This window comes from Aquila chrysaetos, chromosome 4, assembly GCF_900496995.4.
Source record: "Aquila chrysaetos chrysaetos chromosome 4, bAquChr1.4, whole genome shotgun sequence".
Lineage (NCBI taxonomy): Eukaryota > Metazoa > Chordata > Aves > Accipitriformes > Accipitridae > Aquila > Aquila chrysaetos.
The window spans coordinates 12,926,027-12,951,870 of NC_044007.1; the positions used below are offsets into that span (position 1 = coordinate 12,926,027).

At 41.3% G+C, this 25,844-nt stretch overlaps 2 protein-coding genes across 7 annotated transcripts in view; one reads left to right on the top strand and one right to left on the bottom strand.

Moving 5' to 3' along the window:
• The window catches only part of FAM91A1 (family with sequence similarity 91 member A1), a 28,029-nt gene extending 17,103 nt beyond the window's left edge, over positions 1 to 10,926 (bottom strand). The window contains exons 1-8 of one of the 2 annotated variants that reach the window (XM_030011544.2): positions 10,764 to 10,926; positions 8,744 to 8,828; positions 7,862 to 8,013; positions 6,899 to 6,956; positions 5,137 to 5,204; positions 3,821 to 3,934; positions 2,662 to 2,752; positions 321 to 383 (exon numbers count right to left, since the gene is read on the bottom strand). In XM_030011544.2, coding sequence (XP_029867404.1) covers positions 321 to 383; positions 2,662 to 2,752; positions 3,821 to 3,934; positions 5,137 to 5,204; positions 6,899 to 6,956; positions 7,862 to 8,013; positions 8,744 to 8,828; positions 10,764 to 10,835 — 703 coding nt within the window. In that variant the 5' untranslated portion in view covers positions 10,836 to 10,926. Of the gene's footprint in view, positions 1 to 320; positions 384 to 837; positions 901 to 2,661; positions 2,753 to 3,820; positions 3,935 to 5,136; positions 5,205 to 6,898; positions 6,957 to 7,861; positions 8,014 to 8,743; positions 8,829 to 10,763 lie in introns of those variants that run through there. The other variant, XM_041122990.1, reaches the window with a different exon arrangement.
• Positions 10,927 to 11,053: 127 nt separating this feature from the next.
• The window catches only part of ANXA13 (annexin A13), a 32,792-nt gene continuing 18,001 nt past the window's right edge, over positions 11,054 to 25,844 (top strand). The window contains exons 1-4 of one of the 5 annotated variants that reach the window (XM_030012814.1): positions 11,096 to 11,129; positions 14,855 to 14,906; positions 18,497 to 18,551; positions 19,885 to 19,959. In XM_030012814.1, the coding sequence (XP_029868674.1) occupies positions 18,537 to 18,551; positions 19,885 to 19,959 (90 nt within the window). In that variant the 5' untranslated portion in view covers positions 11,096 to 11,129; positions 14,855 to 14,906; positions 18,497 to 18,536. Of the gene's footprint in view, positions 11,130 to 12,068; positions 12,193 to 14,854; positions 14,907 to 18,480; positions 18,552 to 19,884; positions 19,960 to 25,844 lie in introns of those variants that run through there. The other 4 variants (XM_030012816.1, XM_041123215.1, XM_030012813.1 and 1 more) reach the window with 4 other exon arrangements.

Here is a 25,844-nt window from a genome sequence, read left to right on the forward strand (position 1 = left end):
ACTATGTTTCTCTATGCTATTCTTCCTTTTCATTACAAACATACAGGAGGGTACTTATTAATTCATGCCATGACTCTTTAATCTTATGTGAATATGTATACAAAATAACCTAAGAATTCAAGTTGAAATAAATCCTATACACAATAAAAACATTTTAATATTGTTGAAAACATTTAGTCAGGAAAAAAATTTCATAGCTCAAATGTTTTGTTTAAGCAAACTCATGCACACAGACAAGCAGCTTCCAAGACAGAGAACTACAGGATAACTGAAACAAAACCAAGAAAACATAGGTATAGTACCATTAAATATTTACTTACCTGCTATACAGCTGTCATCAGATATTGGTACATCAAGGTAAATAAATCCTTTGTTATACAAACCTTTATAAATAAAAGCACATCATTTTAGAAAAAAGCATTTTCCAGAGTACTAATGATACAAAGTAGGCTTCCCCATCAGCCAATTCAGTAATTTTTCCTAACAGCCTCCACAGTAGCATATTACTTTGCAATGCATGGATCAATAAACCACATCTAATATTAAACAGGTGTTACCCTAAACCAGAGTTCTTTAATTGCAGTCTGATGCAATACACTTGGAGCTCTAGAAGTACTTTCAGGACAGCACAGTATAATGACCACAGATCAAAGTAGCTACATTTGACAAAGATGAGTGCATCTCTGCCTAAATGTTAACTTAGTTTTCACCATCATCACTGTACTGTCAAGAAGTGGGTTTTTTATCCTGAATTAGTTTTGTCAGTTGAGGATGCTGGCTACATTTTGGTTCTCCCCTAACTCAGGCTGAAACTTGCACACTTAGTAGCAAAGATACAAACTAAATCACATCAGTTCAGATGGTCCTCACATGTCCTTCCCACACATCTTCACAGAAAGTCTTTTATAAACAACTGCAAAGATAAATTCTGTGGCACTTCAGCACAAGGCATCAGCAAAGCTGCAGCACATATAGACAGACATTGCATACAATAAAGACAATAATATGGTAGATTTTTAAGTGACACTTTCCCCACATGAGATTGATTTGAGTGCTAAGCACCTCAATTGAGTTCTGCAGAGTAGATAATCCAGGGAGAAGTTTTTAAGGAAGGGGCAAAACATTTCAGCATGGTTATCTTTAGACTTTAAGGTTTGTAACAGCTATACTCTAACAGTAAAGCATAAAGATAAATTACACAGTATAAAATAAGCCCAACTTATTGCCAGTGGTTCCTTTGGTGTTACCCAAGATCACTTCATCTACACCATATTCATTACAGTGGGGAGGAATTGTATCAACAACCCTCAGGTGAAGTGTTATTAAACACCTGAAGTAGAATTGTCAGGGTGTTCCACACACACACACAGAGCTCAGCCCTGCTATAGCATGTGTATGTATCTATAGTATATCTAATAAAATTACTACCCCCAATGAGATCTTAAATAAAATGCCTGCATTAAACCAACAACTAACCTGAATTCATGCTAATACAACTGCTGTTCAGCACACGCAGTGACATATACTCAGCTATGCAAACTAATGTGTATGAACAAACCAGCTTTAATGGATCAGGATGACACTACAGGCCATCAACACACTAAGGGTGCTTTTCACTGTCTCTCCTTCAGATTCAGCTCTCATAGCTGATACATCTGCACTTACTGTACCCAAAATGCCTTGATGGCATCATTGTTTGGACTAAACAGTCCGATTTCCCCATAAAATTCCATCCTACTGGCAGTCCATTACATTAATCATCTGTACATTCTTTTTCTACCCATGAGCTAGGGTAGAAAGGTATGTTAGATCCTTCTAAACCTACTAAACCTGAGTTGTAACCCTCTCTACAAGCAACAACAGGGCATCTATAGAGAAAGATCATGAAATGTTTTCAGAATTCAAATTTTCTTAAGCCCTATACTGTTTAGGATCCACTCCAGAGCTTGAATTTCACCTACCTCACTTTTCTTTTTTTGATTGCTTTGTTCTGCTTCAGTAACAGGCAGTGGAATTCTGCCGCAATTTCTTAGGAAAACTACAGTGCATAAGTTCAATTGCTTGTAGTAAGCCAAGCACTTACAGACAGACTTCTCAAGGAGGAGTTTGTCAGTGAATTTGTACTCCCTTGCCTAATGTGATCTGTCTATATTTAATACTTGTTACCCTGAAATGGGGAGACACATGCACACCGTTTTTCAGTAACAGTTGCAGACCTCTGAGAAACAAGACAGCCTCTTAGATTTAAAGCCCCATTTTTACAGTGTTCAAACAGTACAAAAAAAAAAAAAAAAAAAAAATCACAAAACCTCTCCTTTGAAAAGCAAGGAGTGAAGTTTTACCACCCAGGATTACCAACTCTTGACATTTTTAATTTTAGTTTCTCTTGCCTAATCTAGATCCCACTCCCCCACAATCTTTACCAACAGTTTCTAATGAACGAATTTGTTGAATCAAACAATAACAGAGCAACAGCTGCTAATGGCTCACTGTTAAACCATTTACAAAATCTAGACTGCAATCTGTACAAGCTCTGGAGTATTTACCTCCTCTTATGCTTCAGCTTTCTACACCCCCTTTTATTCCTAGTTTTCAGACACTACTCTCAGAATTTACTAAGCAAAATCCACAAACAGAAAAGGACGTTCTTTAAAAACTTACTGTGAACCACATTGAAGTCTAATGAACCAGCAAGCTGAGGACCTGAATCAATTATCTTATCAATAGCAGACTTCTCCGATGTAGTACAAATCTAGGTAAAAGAAATCATCTTAGTCTTTTGCAGAAAAGAGTCTATGCAACTTAATTAACACCACTCAAAAAAATCCCTAATATTTCAGCCTTATATCAGTCATAAGTAATGTAAGAATATAGGAAGTAACCCACGGTCTTGATCAAAATATATGCACTGAAGAATTCACTGCAGTTCCCGTTGAAGTCTTCAAATTTTTTACTCTTGTCCCCGCACAAAATTATGCATGCTCTAGTACTTAATCGCACAGGTACTTGGCAAGTGAATTCCACAGTATAATAGGTTTGCTCTTTAAAACTTTCAAACTGAGTGTTCAACCACACAACTAGAACTGTTCTAAAAAGAGGTCCTTTACAATATCAAAGTAATATGCTTCAGGTTAACTACTCTGGGTTGATGGGATGTCAGAATATAAGTAGCCACTGCCTAAGACATTCCAAATAGTAGCCAAAAAAAAGATTCCATCACTGCTTTAAATACGTTCCAATCTAAACAAAAGACTTACAGAGAAGGAATTAAACCCAGATCAAACGACTAGCTGACTATAAAAAGAAACTGTGAGAATGAAAGTAGCATGAGGATGAAACATAAAGACAGCTCACAAGTTTTTCACGTGCAAACAATGATAAAAATAAGGAGACACGAGGAGCAGAAACAATGAAAATATATATCAAATAAAGTCCACTAACATTCTGATTCTAATTATACTAAAGGTGAAGATTCAGTCAAAACTGAGCTGTCAGGGCTTAAACATGAAATTTAAGAAAACATATTTTGTCGCTTGTTCCCTACAAAGCACGTTACCACGAACATTAGTTACCACAGGTTGGTTGATGCAAAACCACCTCAGCACTGTATATAGTGCAGAAAGTACAAAGGAGGGAGAGGGCAGAATATGTCAACAAAGAAAACATCACAATTTCCACTAGTTCCAATCTTTATTTCTATAAAAGAGTCGTTATAAACCTGCAACATAATCTTTGTGTACTCTACACAAAATGAAGCCCCTGTTTTCAGGGACTATCAGTATTCAACCAAAAAGTAGAGATGCAATCCAGACTGAAATACCTTAATGTCATCCTCAGTGATGTAGCCAGACTGCACGACCCACCATGCTTCTATAGTGATCTCCACGGGTTTCACGGGTAATAGATCATGAGCAGTTTTCCTTCTGAAAAATTTCTGCAGTGGTACAGTCCATTTGAGATAGTAATAAAGAGCACTTCACATGTGCAGACAGCCATTTACCTTTATATAAACTGATTTTTATGAACATCCATTTTTAAGTACATTATATTCACAGACTGGACACATGCAAATACTATTAGCCTTGTCATTTAGTAAGTTTCCCTCCTCTCTCAAATCACATGAAAATGGGAAGGAAAAAATTTACATCTGATACTGTTATTTTCATCCATATTGTAGGTGTCACTAATTAAAAACCACACTATTCAAACACATCAGGATCAAGTCCAAATTTAAACTATTTATGACATTTTCTAATATGAACAGGTAAGAGAGCACAACAAAGTATACAAATGGGGTATTTTAAAGAATTTCAATGATCTTATATATTCCTGAAATGTGTTTTTTATTTACTTTAAAGGACAACACATCCTCAGTAAGCATGGTGCTAAAAAAGTACAGCGAGTGTCAGTCCAGGAAAGAAAAACTGGAGGATACTGTTTACTTATAGACCTAAATAGCTTCTCTTCCATTGTATAGCCATTACTTTTTGGTTCACTCTATCAGCTTCATATTTTGGTAAGCACACTTTTGGTTGAAGGAGCACTGTGAAGCTACTGCAAGAGCACTTAACGAGTTTCCTGAAGAAAGGAAGGAACCGTTGTGAACTAAAGGGCCTACTTCTACCAACGGTCATTACAATGTTTTCTACGTGTGCTGTTCACATGCAAGGATGCCTATTCAGACTCATTGCCATTGTCTTAGTGAAAAACATACATACTACAAAAATTTACACCTAGATGAAGGACTGTCCCAGAATAAACTCTGATCTCAACTGCACCTATAGAAACATGGAATAATTCTTCCAGAACCAGTATCATTACTCCATGTTTGTACTGGCCAGGAGACATTAGTTATCTAGTGCCATAGAGTAAATACAGCTCTGAAAATATAGGACAAAAACAAAAAATACGTAGCACTCAATATCTTTTTCTTTGCTATATGTCGATTTTAAATTAAAAAGCTCTTTATTAACTTCAGGAAACACAATATAATTAGCAATACACTATGTCACACTCAATTAGCCACACTATTAAACTAAAACAGGCCCATGAAATTATTCCATTCTTCATTTCCCATGAAATAATATGGGGGGGGAAGGGTGAAGAAAAGGGAGGGGTAATTAAAGACAAACTTACTTTTGAAGACCTACATTGGTTCATTAGATCTATATACTGGTTTCTTCCTATACCAAGGAGTCTTAGACCTGAAAAAAGTAAGGTTTTATTTCTCTTATGACAGGTATAAGCTGCAGATACATAAAACATTCTTCAAAGAATCAGACCTATGTCTATAATGATAATTTTAATTACTCTTTCTTCCCCAAAGGATAGTTATAGGAGCTAAATTCAGTTCTGACTGAATGTGACAGAGAACCATGTGCATCTAAAACCAGAATCCATCCCCATTCGTTTACTCTGTATGGGAAAAAAAAAAATCCCCTATCACTCAAGTCACAAGATAGCAGGGAATAATCCAATCCCTATCTCTCCTACACTCACATCAACAGGTAGTAACTATGCTTCAGATTAACATAACTAAAGTTGTACCAGACTTTGGTCTATAGTTTTTCTTCCCCCTAACAAAGCCCACACCACACACTGGATTAGAACTCTAAACTAAAAATTAGAGCACAAAAGGCCACATAAGCCTCTAAGGAAGATGATTAAAATATAGTTGAGTTAAACCAAATCAAAATTTAATTCTATGATCTCTATCCTTCAACCATTAAGGAACTATGAACAGATACTGGAAAACTACTCATTCGTTTCAACCCACGTTCTCCTAAGTTTTAACTCCAACTTTCTAGTTTGACAATAGTTTTTATGATAAAATGTTAATAAACATGTTTAACTTAATTATACTGCAGTCACTGACCTGCAGCTGTTGCTAAAATAACAGAATTACTAGGGGAAAAAAAAAAAAAACAAAAACAGGGAAGCCTTTCCTCTCTTCATACTCCTCACTAACACTAGATTTCCAACAAGCTACATGGCACTGAGGAAAAAAGTTTTTCATTATCTGTTTCCCCAGTGTGAACATTACATAGAGGCAAATCAGTAGAGTTAACCGACAATATCCTTTAAAAAAAAAAAAAAAAAAAAAAAACAGCGAATGCAACTATTTTCAAAACCTGCAGGCTAACCCTCACCTGACTACACACTGTCTTTAAAGACAACTTTATAAATTCATACCAAAGGTGAGGAATGAAGTTTTTGGCTATAAATAACTTCTCAGTGGCAGGCTTGATTAACACCTTCCCTATGCCAACAGTTTACATTTTGTTTTACAAGACTTATCAGTAGGCTATTGCTCTTACTCTGTTCTCCACCAGGTTCAACATTTTGCTTTCCTAATCTCCCCATCCCATACCCACAACAGTCCAACAGAAAACAGGATAAAACATCTGGCACATCCAGGAGTGTCATAAAATACCAGATTCCCTTCTCTATCTTTTCTGGTACATCATCCCTCAATCCACACTGATGCTAACTCAAAGGACTGTCAACAACCTTTCAGCGTCTTGCTAAAGGTTTCTGCCCAACACATGCCAAAAAACACATTAGGAAAGGACCAGCAGCTCAGCTTGCTGATGCGCAACAGCCAGTAAGACTTTTCCACCCAGAACTCCAAGCAAACAGGAATGCAATACAAGCAAGGACAGAAGCTGCACAAGGTTTTGCATATGCCTATCTGTACTCAAACCAGCCCAATTTCAGTGCTGACCATATGGACAGAACTCTGGATGGAGAGCACACACTCGTTAATATCACTATTTAAATGCTTCTACACCCTCATTCACGTGCTTATGTTCAAGCAAACAGATGCCCATAAATCCGTTTTCAGAAGCTCCTTATTTTTAACTCATTGAAAGCAGTAATGCAACTAGATAATACTTACAGTCAGCAGCAGTGAAGTTGGGTAATGAATCATAGCTTTTTTCACTGTTCATTATATCCTTAAAAAGACAAGAAAACTTAGTTGTAACAAGAAAGTCATCATTTCAAGAGAAGCAGGTCCAAAATTCTGCCTGCCTTTTTTTTTTTTTAAGAACAAAATGAAATTAAAACAAATCTATTAAAGTCAGTTACCATATCAAACTTGCCAATTACTGGATTAATCATTACATAATAAGTTAAATACATTAAAAAATGAGACTTCTGTTTAATGTAAGCTTTACAAAGAAAAATGCTGATTGAAAGAACAATAAACAAAATCCTGTATCTGTCTTCAAAAAAAAACCCAGCACACAGAATAACAGTAATAACAGCATAAGCTAACAACTAATCCGTTATGTCTGCAATCACTACACACAAAATAAGAAAAAAAGCACTTCCGATATCCAATGAAAATAGAAGAAGGTTGCCAGAGTGCTGACACAAAACAGAACCATCTTTGTTCTCATAAAAAAGGATCTGCTTCAAGCATTTGAAAAAGCTTCTAATATCGTTAAGTGTCCTTTTTAAAGAACAAAAAAGAAAATAACCATTCAAATGTGCTGGTTTTTAAAAATGGTAATTCTCTTTGGTTTATTAATCTAACAGAATGAGGTATTTCTTTTACAGTTTGAAGTGAAGAGTCACAGAACTCAAACATCAAAAGAGAAAGACTGGCCTCAGATTGAGTCCCACCCCAGCTCCACATGACAAAGTCCAGCTCTTGAAAGGCTAATAGGGGCAGAAGGGAAAAAAACTGCAGGTACAAGTAGTTCTCCAGAAACTTTCTTTACTGTTTCCTTACTTGTTAGCAGACCCTACCCAAAACTAAAGAAACTACGTGACACTACCTCATATGCATTACAGCGCCATTACCAACATCTCTAGGACAGAAAACAACATATTCTCGCCACAGTTTTGTACTCACCTCCATTATGCCCGTGTAATAGGAAAATGGTGTTACCCTCAGACCTTTTACCATGATGTCAGACAAATGATAAGGGTACAACATGAGATGATCTCGACTGTATTTTAACAGATCCTCATAATATTTCCGTTCATCTTTCTTGACATGCTTAACTACAAGGGGAGAAAAAAAAGTTACACTGTTCTATGATGTTCAATTTAAAAAAAAAAAAGTGTTACAACAAAAGGATTAAAAAATAGTATAATAGCAATTGACAGAAAAATAAAAACAAAATAAAGGACTGGTGCAGGGCATTCAGCATCCAAGGATTTCTACATATGATACAAGTACTCTCAGAGCCTTTAAGGATGACATTAGAACAGAGCAGATTTATTTTACAGGTTACCAGGAAGTGCCCCATTGAGAGAAAACTCATGCAGGCTGTAGAAAATTATCTTTTAATTAGGGAAACTATTATCTATTTTGGGAAGACAAATGGATGCAGTCAATGCAAAATAAATCGAAAGTCTGCAAACAACTCATAGCCAATAGCTCATGTTGAGTCAGGGCCACTGTCTGCATCTCATCTAGCAATAGGCTTTATTTTATTAGTCAAATCCTCTCGTAACATCTCTTAATTTCTTGGAAAAGGGGAGCATAACTACAGCAGGAATTCAGTTCCACCTGCCAACTCAGTAATCTTAAAGAGTACTTCACTAGAAAACCTGCCAAACGGACACAAAAATTAAGACTTTTCTTGATGTTTTGTCATTTAAAAGTATTTATTTTCAGGGAAGAAGGGACCTTTGAACAGCACTAGTTCTTGCAGTTTTACTGTAAAAGACAAGCTTCCACACAGAAGAATCAGGAAGCAATCAGAAGTTATTTAGCTTCTTTACTCACCTAAGTTATTCCGGTATCGTAACTGATTGCGGATGCTGTACAGTACGACCTGCCTTTCATATTCCCTCTGAGAGTTTCCAAGACCCTTGAAAACATAAAGGCCTTTTAGCTGACATGCACAAAACCCTTTTTAGTTAAATCACTGCAAAGTGTCTTATGAGGAAACATACGCAGACAGTTGTCCTTACTCAGGGAGTCCCCCAGTTCAAATACAGTGACAGTATCTTTAGTCTCTGTACAAGGTCAAAAGTATTTTTAGTTAAATAGGTCTCTCTACACGGGATGCAGATTTAAGCAATAATCTTTAGATTTTTTTTTTCCCTAGTACCGTTCTAATAAAAAAGGGAGCATCTAATTCTCAAATCAGAAGTTTTTAACTGTCTTTTAGAAGACATGAAGCATCAAGCATTTTACCAAGCATTCAGCATCTTGCAGCCTTGAAGAATTACCCAGAATTAGTGTAGCATAAACCAAGTATGGTGAATGATATGTGAAGCTTCAACCGCTGCACCTAAGAAGCTTATAATGCAAAAAATAAATAACAAAACAGCTCAAGTTGTAGCTTCACACAAGTAAGGCAATCAAGTGATCTTACGTCACAAGATTAAGGCATAAGCACAGCACATTACTTGACTATCACGGAAGAAGACAAAAAGAGAACTTTGGTTGATGCTTTAAATGCCTTATTTCAAAAGCTGTCCCCTCAAAATTCTTCACATTACTCTTCTACTCTGCGATCTGGTATTACTCTTCTACAAGCGATCTGGGTTTGTTTCCCCCACCATCGCCCTCCTGGTTCCCTCTCATTGATGCTCATATTAAAAAAGATCCTCAGATAAAAAGGTACTTTACTGCATATACAGGACAAACAAGTAAGTTGCACACATACTGCAGAATCGGGTATTAGAAAAGAAAGACCTGATATCACAGACACGGTTCATAATTGATTAACTATCCGAAGAGGTATCCGAGTATTTGCTCCAAGTACAAAAACATTAAGGACTATTCTAAAGTAAACAAAACAGCATTCCAGAAGTTACATCAAAGTAAATAATGCATTAACTACTGGTATATTTTCTATCCAGAATCACATAGCCAACAGTATGGCACTCAGCTGGGTAGGTAAAGAGAAATCATCATTCATGCCCCTCTTACAGCTCCTGAAATCTCAAACTCAAGGAATTCAATTACTCAGGCCCTGCAGCCACCACTCATTCTCTCCATCCTTCCTTTGTGCAAGAGCAGCAATTGTTTAACAGCATCTGCTTTCAAGCAACATAAGACTTGGGAGACAAGAACCTCCTCTTGACTTGAGACAATACCTCTCCTCTGCTATCAGAGGCCCATTAAATCCAGCAAATCAAAATTTCATGAGGTTTTCTTTTCCACGAGCCACTCACTGTTACAGTTCCCTGGCTAACAAAACACTGGGCTGCACAAGTCTCTGACGACACCTGTCCTGGTTCAGCTCACGCTATTCAGGGGTTGCATGAGGGATACCCACCTCAGCTGGTCTCGAGTCTGCACAAGCTGAGAGAGGACCCCCACATCTCCCTCTGCTTACAGAGACCTCAAACCACCTCTACGCACCCCCTCTGCTCAGAGCCCCCCCCCCGAACACACACATATATCCCCTGCTCCTCACATACAGGCCCCATGCCACTGTCATCCCATTCTCCCCACAGAGACACTACACACACACATCCCCCCCTCTCCCACAGAAGGGCCGTGCACCCCCCACGTCCCCCCCTCTTCACATGCAGACCCCACACCCTCCTCATACCCCCCCCCCCCCACAAAAGCCCCCCCCCCGGCATCCATATCCCCCCTCTCCCAACAGCCACGCACCTCCCCCCCCACGCAGGCACCCCACGGCCCCCGTGGCCAGGGCCGCCTGCCTTCCCCCGTGACAGGCAGGGCTGAGTCCCCACGTCTCCCCGCACTCCGCCTGGCGCCCTCCCGCTCTCCTCTTCCCCGGGACGGGAGCTCGGCAGCCCGGCCCCTGCCCGCCCGCCGGCACCTGCTTGACGCTGGCCGGCAACCGGCCCCAGGGGTAGTTGTGGCGGATGTGGAACTCCACGTCGATGTTCATGGCGAGCAGGCCAGGCCGCCGGCAGGCGCTCCGGACCAGCGGCCGCCCTGCCCTCGGCCCGCCGCCGCCTCCGTCTCCACCTCCCGCCCGCCGCCGCTTCCGCGTTACGCCCCCGGAAGCGCCCGTAGACGTCAGTTCCGGCGGAGCGGGGAGAGGGGGTGGCGGTCGCCTCGGGATACGGCCGGTGGCGGGGCGGGGGGGTGCGGCTGCGCATGCGTGCGGCGGCGGGCGGGAGGGCCCTCAGCGGCGGCGGGCGACGGCCCTGAGGGAGCCGGGATTCGGCTTCCCGCCCGGGTGAGAGCCGGTCTCCCGCTTCTTTCTCCTGCTTGGTCGGGCGGCGGGGCCGTTTCGGTCGGTTTCACTAAGCTGCTGCGAGCGGAGGCGGCGCCTGTCACGGCAGCAGCGGCAGCAAGCGGCCCGAGCGTGGAGGCCTCAGGCGCTTTGTGCTTGTACACGAGGTTTGAGACCCAGGCACCTCAGCCTTGAGAAGGTTATCCCTCACCCTACTCTAACGCAACCGTCCGGATCGGGAACAGATCCGAGCTTAAAATACCCCCGTTACCTGCTTGGTTAGTTTTAACAGCAGTTTCCTAGTGCAGTTCACCGTACACCTGCGCAAATGCTAGCGACCGCTCAGAGCGAGGGCAGGTGCAGGAGCAGAAACAAGAATTTCACGACAAGGAATGAGCAAGATCATTTATTTCATTTAGCGGGGGCCCTGGGCTACGCCAACTGGGTGTGCCCCCGGTATGTGGTTTGTATAGCGTGGGGACTGAAAACCTGCACACCTGAATACCAACAGCAGCCCCTCCTATTTATACAGGGTCCTGATTAATATCAAGGAAGCTGCTTCAAATAAAATAGCAGCAGATGCCCCTCCTTATCTTAGGATCTAGGTTCTTGTGAGTCATTTGAAGTCTTACCTGGGTCAAAATCGGTGCCAACTTCCCATGCAGAAGCATTTTCTTACTGATTAAGTGTCAGGGAATTACAGACAGGGGAAGGGCTCTATATTTTTAACACTACACAACATTTTAGTGAATGATCTGATGTATAAGTAGAATAAACAAAGCAAGTGAGGCCCTGATCACTTGTGCCATTTGTGCTGTTATCCTGCATACTCAGTAATAACCTTGGAACAGTGGTGACAGCTGAAAGGGGACCAACAGCAATAGAAAGAAGCTCAATGCTCTGTTACCTTCAGGTAGGTCCCCAGAGAACTACAGACCCAGTTCTTCTTTAGTGTCACCAGTATCTTCAGGATCACACTTCTGTGTAACTGCAGAGATACAAAGCCTCAGCCAGTGGATGTACCCCATGGTGCCGACACACAGAGGTCCCTGCAGCCGCGGAGATGGTGAGCAGCTCACATGATCTCCAGAGTCTCAGATAAGGCCTCCCTGCTCATATCACTGGCAGGATTCAGTCCAGGAACAGTCAGAGCCTGCAAATCTGACCTCATCCCTCAATTCTTTTAAGCCCCGTTGTCAGGTTTCTTATGAGCCCTTCTCTGTCACGCCCTACGATGGTTTATAAATAAACTATGAAAACACATTAATAAGAAATCCTTTTTGCCTTGCCCATTGCCACATAAACCAGATGGTATGGGTCTTGGCTGGTACTGTCTATTTGCTTTTGTTATCAGTAATTAGACACACCTCTCAATAGGACAGGACAATTTTTTTTCTTGGATGGTTCTGAGGTAAATTATCTTGTTAGTGGCACCAGCACCTGAATAATACTTTTAGTAAGACATATATATGAGAGTCCACAAGCTAAAAATTTGGGTGCTCAGAATAACAGTAATGTATGCAGTATTCCTATTCCCTTATAGTCCTATCAGCTGCCTCATACTTCTCAGTGATAGCACTGGCAAAAGGGAAGAAAAGACAATTAGAAAGAAACTATTGATGTGGGGTAGATCTTCAGAGAGGCAGAATAATTGAGCAGAGCTGTGATTAGAAGCCAATAGTGGAAGTACTTGATTTTTAACAGGATTTTAATTTATTACCAGAAAGGGTACCATACAACAAAATTGTTCTGTGTGTATTAATGAGTTTGAGAATTTGCAGACAACTGATTCAAATTCACTTTCTAAATGAAGGTCATAGATAAAACGCTGAACTCCAGCACCTTCAGTTGAGGTCATTGAACTCTGAAGTTATAATCACACTGGTTTAAATCATGTATGTAAAATACGGTAAGCACCGAGGATCAGGCTGCTGATCCTTTTTTCCAAACCTTAGGATATCACTAAAACCACACCACTCCCTCCCAGCTCTGCTCCTCAGGATGGATATGTATGTGCGGGGTATTGCGCAATTTACAGTTTCTCCATCTGACCCCTCAGGCAGTTGCAGCAATAAGCAGATTCATCATGGAACACAAGCACTATATGTAGCCTTCTGCAGTCCTTTATGACTTTCCCTGACCTGCATTAGTGCTCACAGGTAATCAGCCCTGGTTCAGAGATTGCTACCCCTAGTTTGATGCTCAGTAGACCTGTGCCACTGACTATATATAATGAATATTCATTAATTCCTCCCCCCCATTCTGGTTGGTACACATGACTACTTATTTAAATGTGTTCATTTCTGGCAGGAGTAGTCTTCCTTTGTGAAGACAAGCAAAACAAGGATTGAACACTTTAGCATGGTGTGCATCATCCATTAGCTGTTCTTCTTCCACATTCTGTAATAAATCTCCACTTACCTTTGTTTATCCCTTACTTCTGAGATATTTTTAGACCATCTTCTTTTTGCCTTTGATGTCTCTTGCTGTTCATAACTCATTCTGTCCATTTGCATTTCTAAATTAATTCCTGTTTTCTTATTCTCTGTATATACTTGCAGACTCAGTTATGGTTAATTGTCTTCTGGAGTTTAATTTTCTCAAAGAGCACTTGTTGCATACTTATTGCTACACATTTTTCTTACTATGCTTCCTATCTTTCCTTCCTAAAGAGAAAATTTGCTTCCAATTATTCTCAGCATCCTTCATTCTTGAGATCATCTTCTCAAAGGACATTACCTTTTGGTTCACTGACTTTTCAAAAGTCTGCTTTTTTCCTTATTCCAAGACTTTTGTGCTTTTTCCTTGCAACAAGTCAATTCCATGTGTCATTACCACTTTCAAACAAGCTACCTTCCTTTTCTGAATTTTCAACCAGTTCCTCCTTGTTTGAAATCAGAAGTAGCAGCTTGGCTTCCTCTAGTGACTTCCTCTATTTCCTGAGACAGAAGTTGATTCCAGTGTACTCAACAAGCGTGATGGACTGGTGGGGGCCTGCCAGTTCACTTTTCCCACCGACAGGTAGCTGAGGCATATCTACACAGTAAAATATAGTGCTCTGAAAGAGTGAGCTGAGCTGAATCAGTGCACCTCTCGTCTGAACTGAGCACCTGCACTGAGAAGTTGCAATGAGATCTCTTATTCACATTCCTTCTAGTCCTGGCTGGCCTGATCAGCTACATGCCACCTTCACCAACATGTGAAGAATATCTGCTCTCCAGGATGACTCTTGTCTCTTTCTCGAGAGTGATTTGTGCAGCACCCTTGAGCTGCTTATTCAAACTGACAACTGTTGATCAGATCTCAAAACCAAATAGTTCCCAGGGAATTTTTTCCTCAGAAATAATGGGGGTTTGCATATCCAGGAATGGGACAGTGACCTCCTTCAAGGACAATGACTTCCAGCTGGAGACAAATTCATTGTGAATGCCTGGTTTTAGCTTAGTATGTCGACAGGCTGAATTGTTTATTTAGGACTTCCACTCCAGTTTTCAACCCCTTAAATACCCCTCCAAAGTGAACATTTGAAAGCTTCAGTCCTTCCTGCAGCTTATCCCTGTTGGTGAATGTCTTGGTAAACCTGTCTGAAAATCTTTTGGTCCCTGATATTGCCCAATCAGTCTCTGGTCAACCCACTGCCCTTTTTGTCTGGTCTGGATAAATCTCCAAATACTGTTCAGAATTCTTGTGGTTGTCTTTACTTTCTTCAAATTCTCTGTCTCACACAGGTTCACCAGGGACCAGCAGAGTTGAACAGGAATGCCAGGCACCGCTACCACTGTAAGTCGTTTCACAGCTCATACCAGTGCTGCAGTCAAGGTTGATGAAGGCATTAATTCTATTGACTCTGATGTAATCCACAAGCCATGTTTCTCTGTCACACAGAAATCCAGGTGCCTGTCTCTTCAGGGAAAGTTCTGACTCTTCTTCCAGACAGGCAAAGCACCATCCTGCTGCCCAGCCATGTGGGCACGCTTCTACTACAAATATCCTCTGCAAAAAGCACAAAGCTCAGCTTCACTTAGTTCTTACCTGTTACCACCTTGGTCCTTTATTATTTCACTTACTTCACAAGACTGAAGATTTTCAATACCTCTTTGTCCTGGTTTCAGCTGGGATAGAGTTAATTTTCTTTCTAGTAGCTGGTATAGTGTTATGTCTTGGATTCAGTATGAGAAGAATGTTGGTAACACACTGATGTTTTCAGTTGTTGCTAAGTAGTGTTTGGACTAAAAGTCAAGGATTTTTCAGCTTCTCAGGCCCACCAGCAAGAAGGCTGGAGGGGCACAAGAAGTTGGGAGGGGACACAGCCAGGGCAGCTGACCCAAACTGGCGAAAGGGATATTCCATACCATGTGACGTCATGCCCAGTATATAAACTGGGGGGAGCTGGCCTGGGGGGAATCGCTGCTTGGGAACTAACTGGGTGTTGGTCGGCGAGTGGTAAGCAATTGCATTGTGCATCACTTGTTTTGTATATTCCAATCCTTTTATTATTATTGTCATTTTATTATTATTATTATCATTATTAGTTTCTTCCTTTCTGTTCTATTAAACTGTTCTTATCTCAACCCATGAGTTTTACCTTTTTCCTTCTGATTCTCTCCCCCATCCCACTGGGTGGGGCAGGGAGTGAGTGAGCGGCTGTGTGGTGCTTAGTTGCTGGCTGGGCTTAAACCGTGACACTCTTCCATTTAGCCTCAGTTAAGGCTCATCAGCTGTAACCAATTCTGTGGTTACCTTTAGAGCAAAGACTCACTTGATGATCACTAGCAATAATCTCCAGAGTAGCAGTGTTATCAGTCAACAGTTATGCACTGCAGTGTGTGGTGTTTCTTACCTGGGATCGTATTTCATCTCCTTTTCACCTTTTTGAATTCTCCCCGCTCCACCTTTTAGAGGAGAATGTTTATAGGCTCCCTTTTGATAAGCCCTTAGTGCCTTCTCATCCTCTGCATCCAGCTTGCTTGAGCGTGCTGTGGCATAATACCTCTCCCTCAATTTTCCATACTGCCAGCAAAAGGAGGAAGAAATAGGTGGAGGCAGACTCCATTCACTAGATACCAAGAGATGCCCCTACCTCGTTGCCTGGGGTATGTCACCACAGGACTGTGGTCCTCAGGTCTTCTGCAGGGAGTCAGTCCTGTTATTTACAAAGCTGAAAAGTACCATACAATCCTTAATTTTTGTTAATTATACAAACTTTTAAACTCCCAGTGGACAAACTAAGTCAACCAAATTGATCAGTGGGAGTAGCACATAGTTTTCCTACTGATACCCTATTTGCATGTTTAGATAGACTATTTGCATGCATAGCACGATATAGTATGGCTTAATCAGCTGTTTATTTTAAATCCTTAATGAGTTGCGCCTTCTGGGCTGCTGTATTTCATTCACAACCAGTAAAAGCAGTAGGATTCCAGTCTGTATTTGAGCTTATGAGTGGCCTCTGACCTCACAGATTCCAGAGAAACCCTGCAGTTGCTTTCTCTCCAACTTTAGTATTTTCTTTAATGTCAGTTGGGACAGCTTTATTCCCAAAAATATTATGAAACAAGTGGATAGTTCCCAGTTCAGTAAAGGCTTTGAAGATGCCTTTGAGACAGTATGTTACCCCAAAGCATTGAAGTCTGGATAAAATTCTTCATACTCACATTTGATTTTTACATTGCATGTGTTTGAACACCATAATCAAAGCTGATCATTTATTTTGAAGTGTGTTTGAATGGTAAGGAGGTCTTTGCACGCAAGTACTGTCTATCGAACCATTTAAAACCTGGAATTATTACTGCACTTTCAGTAACACAGTGATTTTCTTTTGCTTACTGTTTAGGTAACCACATAGATTTTTTTTTTTATTATTTTTTTCCCCTGAACTGCTATAAATTCAAGTGTACTTGCTTTCTTCTCTTATTTTTCTCTGGGTGTCCTACCTGAGGTCTAGAGCAGGACTTTGACTGGCTGCCAGATGCCCACCAAGCTGCTCTCTCACTCCCCCTTCTCAAAAGGACAGGGGGAGAAAATCAGATGAAAAAGCTCATACGTTGAGATAAAGATAGGGAGATTGTTCACCAGTTACTGTCATGGGCAAAAGAGACTTGACTTAGGGAAATTACTTTACTTTATTGCCAATTAAAAATAGAGTCGGATAGTGAGAAACAAAGACAAAACTAAAACCACCTTCCTCCCCCCTCTTCTTCCCAGGCTCAACTTCACTCCTTCACGCCCAACTTTTCTACCTCCTCCCCCTGAGCAGCACAGGGGGACGGGGAATGGTGGTTGCAGTCAGTCCATAATACTTTGTCTCTCCTGCTCCTTCCTCCTCATGTTCTTCCCCTGCTCCAGTATGGGTCACCCACAGGGCCACAGGTCCTGCCAGAAAACCTGCTCCAGCGTGGGCTCCCCTCCATGGGCCATTGTTCCTGCCAGGTGCCTGTTCCAGCGTGGGCTCTTCATGGGCTGCAGCTTCCCTCAGGGCACATGCCCCTCCTCCAGCTTGGGGTCCTCCACGAGCCGCAGGTGGATATCTGCTCCACCGTGGACCTCCCTGGGCTGCAGGGGGACAGCCTGCCTCACCATGGTCTTCACCACGGGCTGCAGGGGAATCTCTGCTCTGGCGCCTGGAGCACCTCCTCCCCTCCTTTCTCACTGACCTGGGTGTCTGCAGGGTTGTTTCTCTCACATTGTTCTCATTCCTCTCTCGCAGCTGCTGTGCAGTATTTTTTACCCTTTCTTAAATATGTTATCACAGAGGCATCACCAGTATTGCTGATGGGGCTCAGCTTTGCCCAGCAGTGGGTCCATTTTGGAGTCAGCTGGGACTGGCTCTGTCCAGCATGGGGGCAACCCCTGGTCTCTTCTCACAGAGGCCACCCCTGTAACCCCCCCCTACCAAAACCTTGTCACATAAACCCAATAAAAGCAGTGAGATTCTGTCTGAAATACTTTGTAGGACCTGAGGGTCCTCAGTGACATATTAAATACTATTAAATCCCGTAAGATCCGATATAAACTCTTCAGAGGAGGCATCCTTCTTTCTAAAATGTTTGTAAAGCTCGTGTTGGGCACTACCATAGCTGTATGTTTTAAATCATTGTAATAACAATTAGATAAATGAGTATGTATAATCTCGAGGCTTATATTGTGAAATCTTGACTTTCCCTGGAGAAACCAGCCAGCTCCATGACCCAACAGGATGCGATATTAGATAACAGGGATAATAAAGCCACCGTGTAATGATGAATACACCCCACCTTGAAATGACTAGAATTTAAATAATGTCAGAAGTTATTGATTAACCCAGGGTTGGGTAGGATTTAGCTGCTCTAGTAAAAGTTGACTATTCCACCTGTATGCTTGTTTTATTTAAGAGCAGAAGAGTCGCATCTTCCACACTCAGGCTAAGCAAAAATGGGCAGTTCACATGTAAGTAATTTAATTTGGATTGTCAAGAATGCAACAATTTCCTGTTTTTATGTTTGTCAATTTTCACTTTAAATTACATTAATACAGCTGCAAATGAAGATTTAACCTCAAAATCTACTTTAAGTGTGGGTGGGAAACTTGTATGTAGCTGGTAACATTGTTTAATTGCAGTACATGAATAATGAAACTATTACTGTAACACACAGGTTCTGAATGTTTTAATGCTCATTGTGGCTTAGTTAAAAGGAGCAGCACTTTAATTTCAAGAAAAAGAAATGATGTGTAGGATGTCATGGGAAAAATAATTTTAGTTAGTTTAGTGAATTTCTGTTGGAACATTCCGAATGCTAAAATAATTCCCTAAAGATGTATGAAAAACTTCCTGTCCCAAAGGCCATCACTTTCAAAATTTGGCTGTTTTATCACTGAATAGTAGGGACAGGAGAAATCTCAAAGTGTGGTGCTCGCAGAAGCACCTGATTAAAATCCAGGTGTCATGATTTACTACATCAAATTACCGTATGAGTTTTAGAATCGTAGAATCATAGAATGGTTTGGGTTGGAAGGGACTTTAGAGATCACCTAGTTCCAACCCCCCTGCCATGGGCAGGGACACCTTCCACTAGACCAGGTTGCTCAAAGCCCCATCCAACCTGGCCTTGAACACTTCCAGGGATGGGGCATCCACAACTTCTCTGGGCAACCTGTTCCAGTGCCTCACCACCCTCACAGTAAAGAACTGCTTCCTTACATCTAATCTAAATCTACCCTCTTTCAGATTAAAGCCATTACCCCTGGTCCTATCACTACACGCCCTTGTAAAAAGTCCCTCTCTGGCTTTCTTGTAGGCCCCCTTAACTACTGGAAGGCTGCTGTAAGGTCTCCTTGGAGCCTTCTCTTCTCCAGGCTGAACAACCCCAACTCTCTCAGCCTTTCCTCATAGGAGAGGTGCTCCAGCCCCCTGATCATCTTTGTGGCCCTCCTCTGGACCCACTTGAGCAGGTCCATGTCCTTCTTATGCTGGGGGCCCCAGAGCTGAATGCAGTACTCCAGGTGGGGTCTCACGAGAGTGGAGGGGGAGAATCACTTCCCTCAACCTGCTGGCCGTGCTTCTTTTCATGCAGCTCAGGATATGGTTGGCTTTCTGGGCTGCAAACACACATTGCAGGGTCATGTTGAGCTTCTCATCAACCAACAGCCCCAAGTCCTCCTTGGGGCTATGATTCTATGATTAACAAAGCTTGTCAGCTGCACTTTGTTCTTTCTCCTAATCTTGTGCTTTGCAACCATAGGTTCATGAGTGTCTTATGTATTGTGTTTTTTAAACCTCCAGAGCAAGTCTTACAGACTCACAGAGGATATACGGAAACCAACCATAGGGACTACCAGTTTGTCAGCAGATGAGCCAGTAAGCACTTTTTTTATGAAGGATGAAAGGGACACCATGGTGTTGCAGCACCTGTTTCTGTGGTTTATGGTGGCTTTGGGAGGCACTGCAGTGCACAGAGGCAACTCCTCTTTCATGGTCAATACTGGCACTAGAAAGCTGGGTAAAACTGGGTTGTTTCATTCTTGAATACTGCATCTTTCCAAAATTTTGTCTGCTTTGAAATTTCAGAAGTGAATTTTTTTTTAATAGCCCAAATTCTGCTGGGAAAAATATAAAATTAATCGTATGTGTCAAATGAAGTATTTTATTTGGTTAAATGGATCTACGTTTTAAAACTTATTTTTAAAATATCATTATTAAATGAAGTTTTCACTGAAAGCTAAGCATTGTTCAAAGAAAAGGTTCCATTACGTGGATGTTAAAATGGAACTTTTCAGCTATATCAAAATGTCTCATTTTAAAGTGGAGATATCTTCCTGAACATGTTAATTTGAACAAAATACCAAATTTTACTGAAAAAAATGCTTTCAACAAGAAAATTGCTAACCAGCTCTGAAGTGTACTTTTCTCTTAGAAACTGAGCTCTCAATTAAGAGCTGCACCTGATGCAACATTACAGCTCCAAATCTGCATATTTCCATGCACTTTTTGCACTCTGAACTCAATCCGGTCCCCTTTTCTACAATCAGTTTTTGACTGCACGTCCTTAGAGATTTAAAGTCTCTAAATGTTTTCTCTGTTTGCAGTCTTGCATCAAGCTTATCTGTACTTCCGCTGTCTTCAAAATTACCACAAGTAGAATCAATCCACCTGAAAATCTGGGTAGCTGCTGTGCTCTAAGCAAGGTGCTTTGGGGACATTTTAGGAATAGCAGCAATGGTTCTGATGATATGAAGGTTTGATAAGTTTGATGGATTTTGACTTTCATGAAATTGTGTAATTGTGTTTTAACCTTCTGTCTCTCAAGAATCCAAGATGACTATGCATTATTCTGTTGTTCTCTGTGACGTTTGCAACTTGAATTAATTTGGGGGGGGGGGGGGTGAGTTCTTTGGTTTTGATTTAAACCACTCTTTGAGATTCTCTGGGATGCCCTTGAGTTTCATCTTCTCATTGTAAAGCAGTCCAAACCTTCTGCCAGGGAGGACTCTATAATGTCAGAAGCGGGTGGCAGGTTGTTGTGGCTAGATTGTCTGAGAAGTTGAAGGTAAAAAGGTAAGTATAACCTGGAGAATATATCTGCCTGAGGAGTCCTCTTGGGGATAAGCTCACAAACATCACAAGGGCCTCTGTGTTGCCTATGGACATCTCTATCATTGTAGAAATGTTTCCTTAGTACAAGTATTACTTACCACAGCGTGATTTTATTATCTCATCACAAAGCTCAACAATTGCTATTTGTTGCATCCCCTGGCAGACCAATATTCAGTCACAGTCGATTCTTGTTCAGTCCCTGGCCATAAGCCCACAGTCAGCAGAAGACAGAAATACCTTCTTGTTGAGCCACTCAGCACTGGGGAAGAGCTGTGGCAGATTCTTTTCATTTCCATGGTCCCCTTTTATCCAGGACATTTTCTGTTCCTTTTAGGTCTGAGGCTATCCTGTGAGTGCAGCTGCGTTAGGTGTTGACAAGCATCTACCCATGAAAAATTTATGATGCACTTGCGGCAAAAAAAGAACCCATCTGAAGTATCAAAGGGTCATTACATTTATGTTTTACACAATGTAAACAGGTCAAACAATTATGTTTTACAAAAACATTAAAAAATCCAAAATATCTGGATTCTAACGTTCTTCTTTGTATACAACATTTTTAGTATATTGTACCAAGTTCTGTTGTTACTATCCAGAAAAATTACTCTGCCTTTATTGTTAATTACAACTACTGACTGAAGCAATGGACTGATTACTGCTGCTCTGGGTGACTCAGCTGACCTGGGAGTATCTTGAGACTTTCTCCACCCTGCGAGGTAGAAAGGAGTTAGACACAGAAACCTCCAAGTTCAGTAGACACAGTTGGTTTGTTGGACAATAAACATGCCATGTCTGTATAGTAACAGCACTTCTATGTGTCTATAAATATATAGATGGTGTTTAGATAATGCATCTTGCAGGGGAATGTTTTAAAAACAGCAAAGGGACCAAGGGGAGAAGCATGTAATCTTGGGGCTTCCCTGATGGGGTGCAACATTCTTCCAGTTCTTCTCCTTCTAAATAATTCAGCTTTAGCATACATGAAGAGTCAACATGATGTTCCCAAATATTGTGTCCATGTTTTTCAGCCCTGCGTAGGAATACTTAAGTCATGTTAGCTTTCATGCTGACATACACAAGAATTTACTTCAGTTCCATCAATGTCAACTTACCAAAACTCATGACAAGTCTTAGTTGAGGTAATGAGTGTAAAATTTTTAATAAGACATAAGAACACTTAAGCTACAGTGTGCAAGTCAGAGATTTGGTATCTCTGCTGAAAAAGAGGCAGAATATGCCAGTTTCCAATCATTTTAGTTATCATCCCTAATGGCCCAGCATACAAAGTGCTTTCCAGCTGGGCATTACGGTCAATAAAATAAAAGTAGACAAGTCCACCCCAGTGTAACAGAGAATTATTCCAGACTTGGAATTCTAGATTTGTCCTAGGTGAATAAAGCCATTTGTTTGCCATTTTTCTGTGGCTTTTATTTGCAAGATAAGTATTAAAAGGAAGTGATGTGAGGCATGACTCATGACTAACCACAGGCATGACGCCTCTAGAGATTTCTAGCATCCTTTCCTGCCTTGGCTTCAGCTGCCACAACGGGGGGAGTCAGGTCCCTGTCAGCCCTGCGTCACCTCTGCCAGCCCCATGCAGGTGCCGGGGGCTCTGGCACATCTCAAAAGTGTCTGTATTTAAGCATCTGGATTGAACACTCTAGAAATAAAAGCTGCGGTTTTGCAGCTTTGGCATTCCTACTGCATGGTACCCTGGGAGCTAACTCTGATTTTAAAAGTAATCTGCGTTAAGGAGTTCCACCAGCCATAAGAAGGTTAGGACACATTAAAACTGGACAGTGTAAAATTCAGCCATGAGAGATCCCCCCCAAATTTATTTTTTTCTCTTAATTGCGGGCTTAATTTTTCTCTTAATCATGGTGATGAGCGTGAATAAGTGGAGTGGATAAAAAATTAGCCATAAGGTATTATGAGATGATATATTAACAGCTACTTAGAAACATGAGGGACATTGTAGGAGAGAGATGGTTTTAATTTTGCAGTTTAAATAACTGTCAGAGAAATTACCTTCACTGTTGCCACTTTTTTGTAATAGGAAAAAGTAAATGCGACTAATTCTATTAGGATCTTTTTGTCACTGTAGTTTTAGTCTGAGATGTAGAAAATAAGGTTATTTGCACCTCTCAGTTTGAAAAGAGTCACTGAGTCATTGCAAAGGCTGTTGAGTAATGAAGTCTAATCTACATGACTTACATATACTGTATTATCCAACAGAGACTTCATATAGAAATTGTTTTGTTCCTGATAGCCACAAACTGTCAGCAACAAGCTAGCCCAACAGTGCATGTTGCTTTTGTACAGCTGTTAGTTCTAAAACAGCCGTAAGGATTTGGGAGAGTGACAGCCTGCCTGGCAGATGGTGGATGGCATTCGGAGATGCTGATACCATTCTCTGAGCAGTCAAGGAGGCAGATGGCAATTTTCCAGTTACATATTGTGGTTGACTGAGAAAATTGCTCAAACAAAAATGACAGGTACGTTTTAAAAAACAGCAGAGGAAGAAACCTTGTGGTCAAAAGGACACATATAGTCCTTAAGGGAGCACTTGCCAATTGACCTGTGTCAAAAAGGTGTTTACCAACCCCACCTTTTTATTACCGTAGCACGAACCTTGGTGCTTGCTGATACTGCCCCACTGCCAACATGCCGCAGCTGTTTGCTTCTGTTTGTTTTTAAATGTTAGCGCCCATCTACTCTGACCTGTGTGCTAAAAGCCTTTACATTTCACATAAATTCCTACCTGAATAATTGAGCCAAATTATTTGAATTTCGCTGAAGAAGAGCTTGCAGAAGAACACCTTTCTTTGATGCCAGGATGATAGGAGATGGTGAACCCACCATCCGCTAATGACCAGACATCCTCGCCCCTGAACAGCCTTTCCCAGTTAGATGAGACCCAACCTTGCCTATCAGTAATTGCTTTGTTTCTTTTGCTACTCCACTATATTAAAGAGCTGTAATATTTGGAAGTTTTTCTCATGGAAGTACCTATACACTGAAATGAAATGGGCTTTATCTGCTTTTCTGCCCTTTCTGATCGATGGTCTGGAGCTTTGTGAGAAAGTCACCCTTTTAACCCCCAGGTATATTTGCAGCCCCATGCCAGGCTGGCTGACACGGCCAGGAACAGGGCTGTACCGGTGTCCCAGGGCCTCGCTGCCGCAGAAGGCAGCCACAGGTCACTGGACTCCATTGCCAGCTTGCCCCAGGGCCCTCGTCCATCCCATGGCAAAGCCGGAGGCTCCTGGTGGAGGGGTGATCCTCTGCCTGCCAGCTCCGAGAGCTCTCCCACCCACAGCTCTGAGATGTGTGATATCTGCAGGCTCTTTGCCATGGGCGAGGGAGGTATGTTGCTTGTCAGGCAGGTTGGATGCTACCACTGAAGTGGCTTTTCCTCCTCTCTTTTGATGTTCAGTCCAGTCTCAACTGCATTTTTAACTGACACAAGCAGGCAGATATATTTTCTATTAGGAATGCATAGGTTTAAAATAAGGTGACAATATTATAAAGGAATAATATACCTTATATAGGGTTAGAAGGCTGTGACTATTCCTGTTATGCTCATACCTTCTGCTATGACCCAAAAATTGATGCAGTTCAAAGGGGCCTAAGGTAGCATTAAGTATTGAAAAAAAGACTTAGGACTGGAAATGTCTGTTCTAGTAAATCACGCTATTGATGAAGTACAAACGTAGAATCATGTTTTCAGTCTGTCTTTGGAAGTAGATCAGAATCAAAATACAGCAGCCTACTCCCTTGTTTGTTCTTGTGTTTAATTCTTAACACACGGAAATGCTTGGCAATGAGTGCTGAGATTTGGGCTGTTTGTCACTAAGACTGTCCCATTGGGTGGGAGTTCAGAGTCTGTTCTACTAACAGGGTGTTATCCTGACAATGTGTGATGTACTAGAAGACTAAAACCACAAGATCTAAGACAATGTGCCCTTTTTTTTTCCTATCCAGTACTGTTAGTCTAGTTAACCTTGGATTTTAGTTGCATTGTAGCTCATTAAAGGTTTCTGCCAGGATAAATAATTAATCTTGAGTATATGTGTGTTGATAAAAAATTAATCATTAGGTGCTGATTTGCCAAAAGCTGTCTTCCATGATCGTAGTATATTAGATACAATTTAACTAATGAGATGAACACCCCAGTCCTGTTGTTTATTATGCTAACAAGGTGACTAGATGGTTTGGGACATTTCTTGGCAGATAGAGAATATAAATTTTCCTCTCCACACAGAAGAGGAATACAGAAAATCATAGAATTGGAAGGCACCTTGAGATGTCAGCTTGCTTATCCATTGCCTACAGCAGGATCAGCTCTGCCCAAACCAGTCCTGACAGCTCTAGCAGTGCTGAGCTGGAGGAGAACTGGTTTGTTAGTTGGAGACGAGGCTCCCCAAAGGTCTTTGGACTGGTGACTCAGTGACTGTGCATGGTGAGAACGGAGAAATATCAACAGGTTCCACAGTTTCTGATCTGTGATGGGTTTTCAATTGTTTTGGCTTGTCTGTTTGGTTTTCTGGCATTCCTGTGCTCACCTTTGGGACATTATGGATTGTTTGGGCCTTGGCGTCCTAAAGAAACAGGATGCATGACACTGCAATATGTATATATCTGTTACC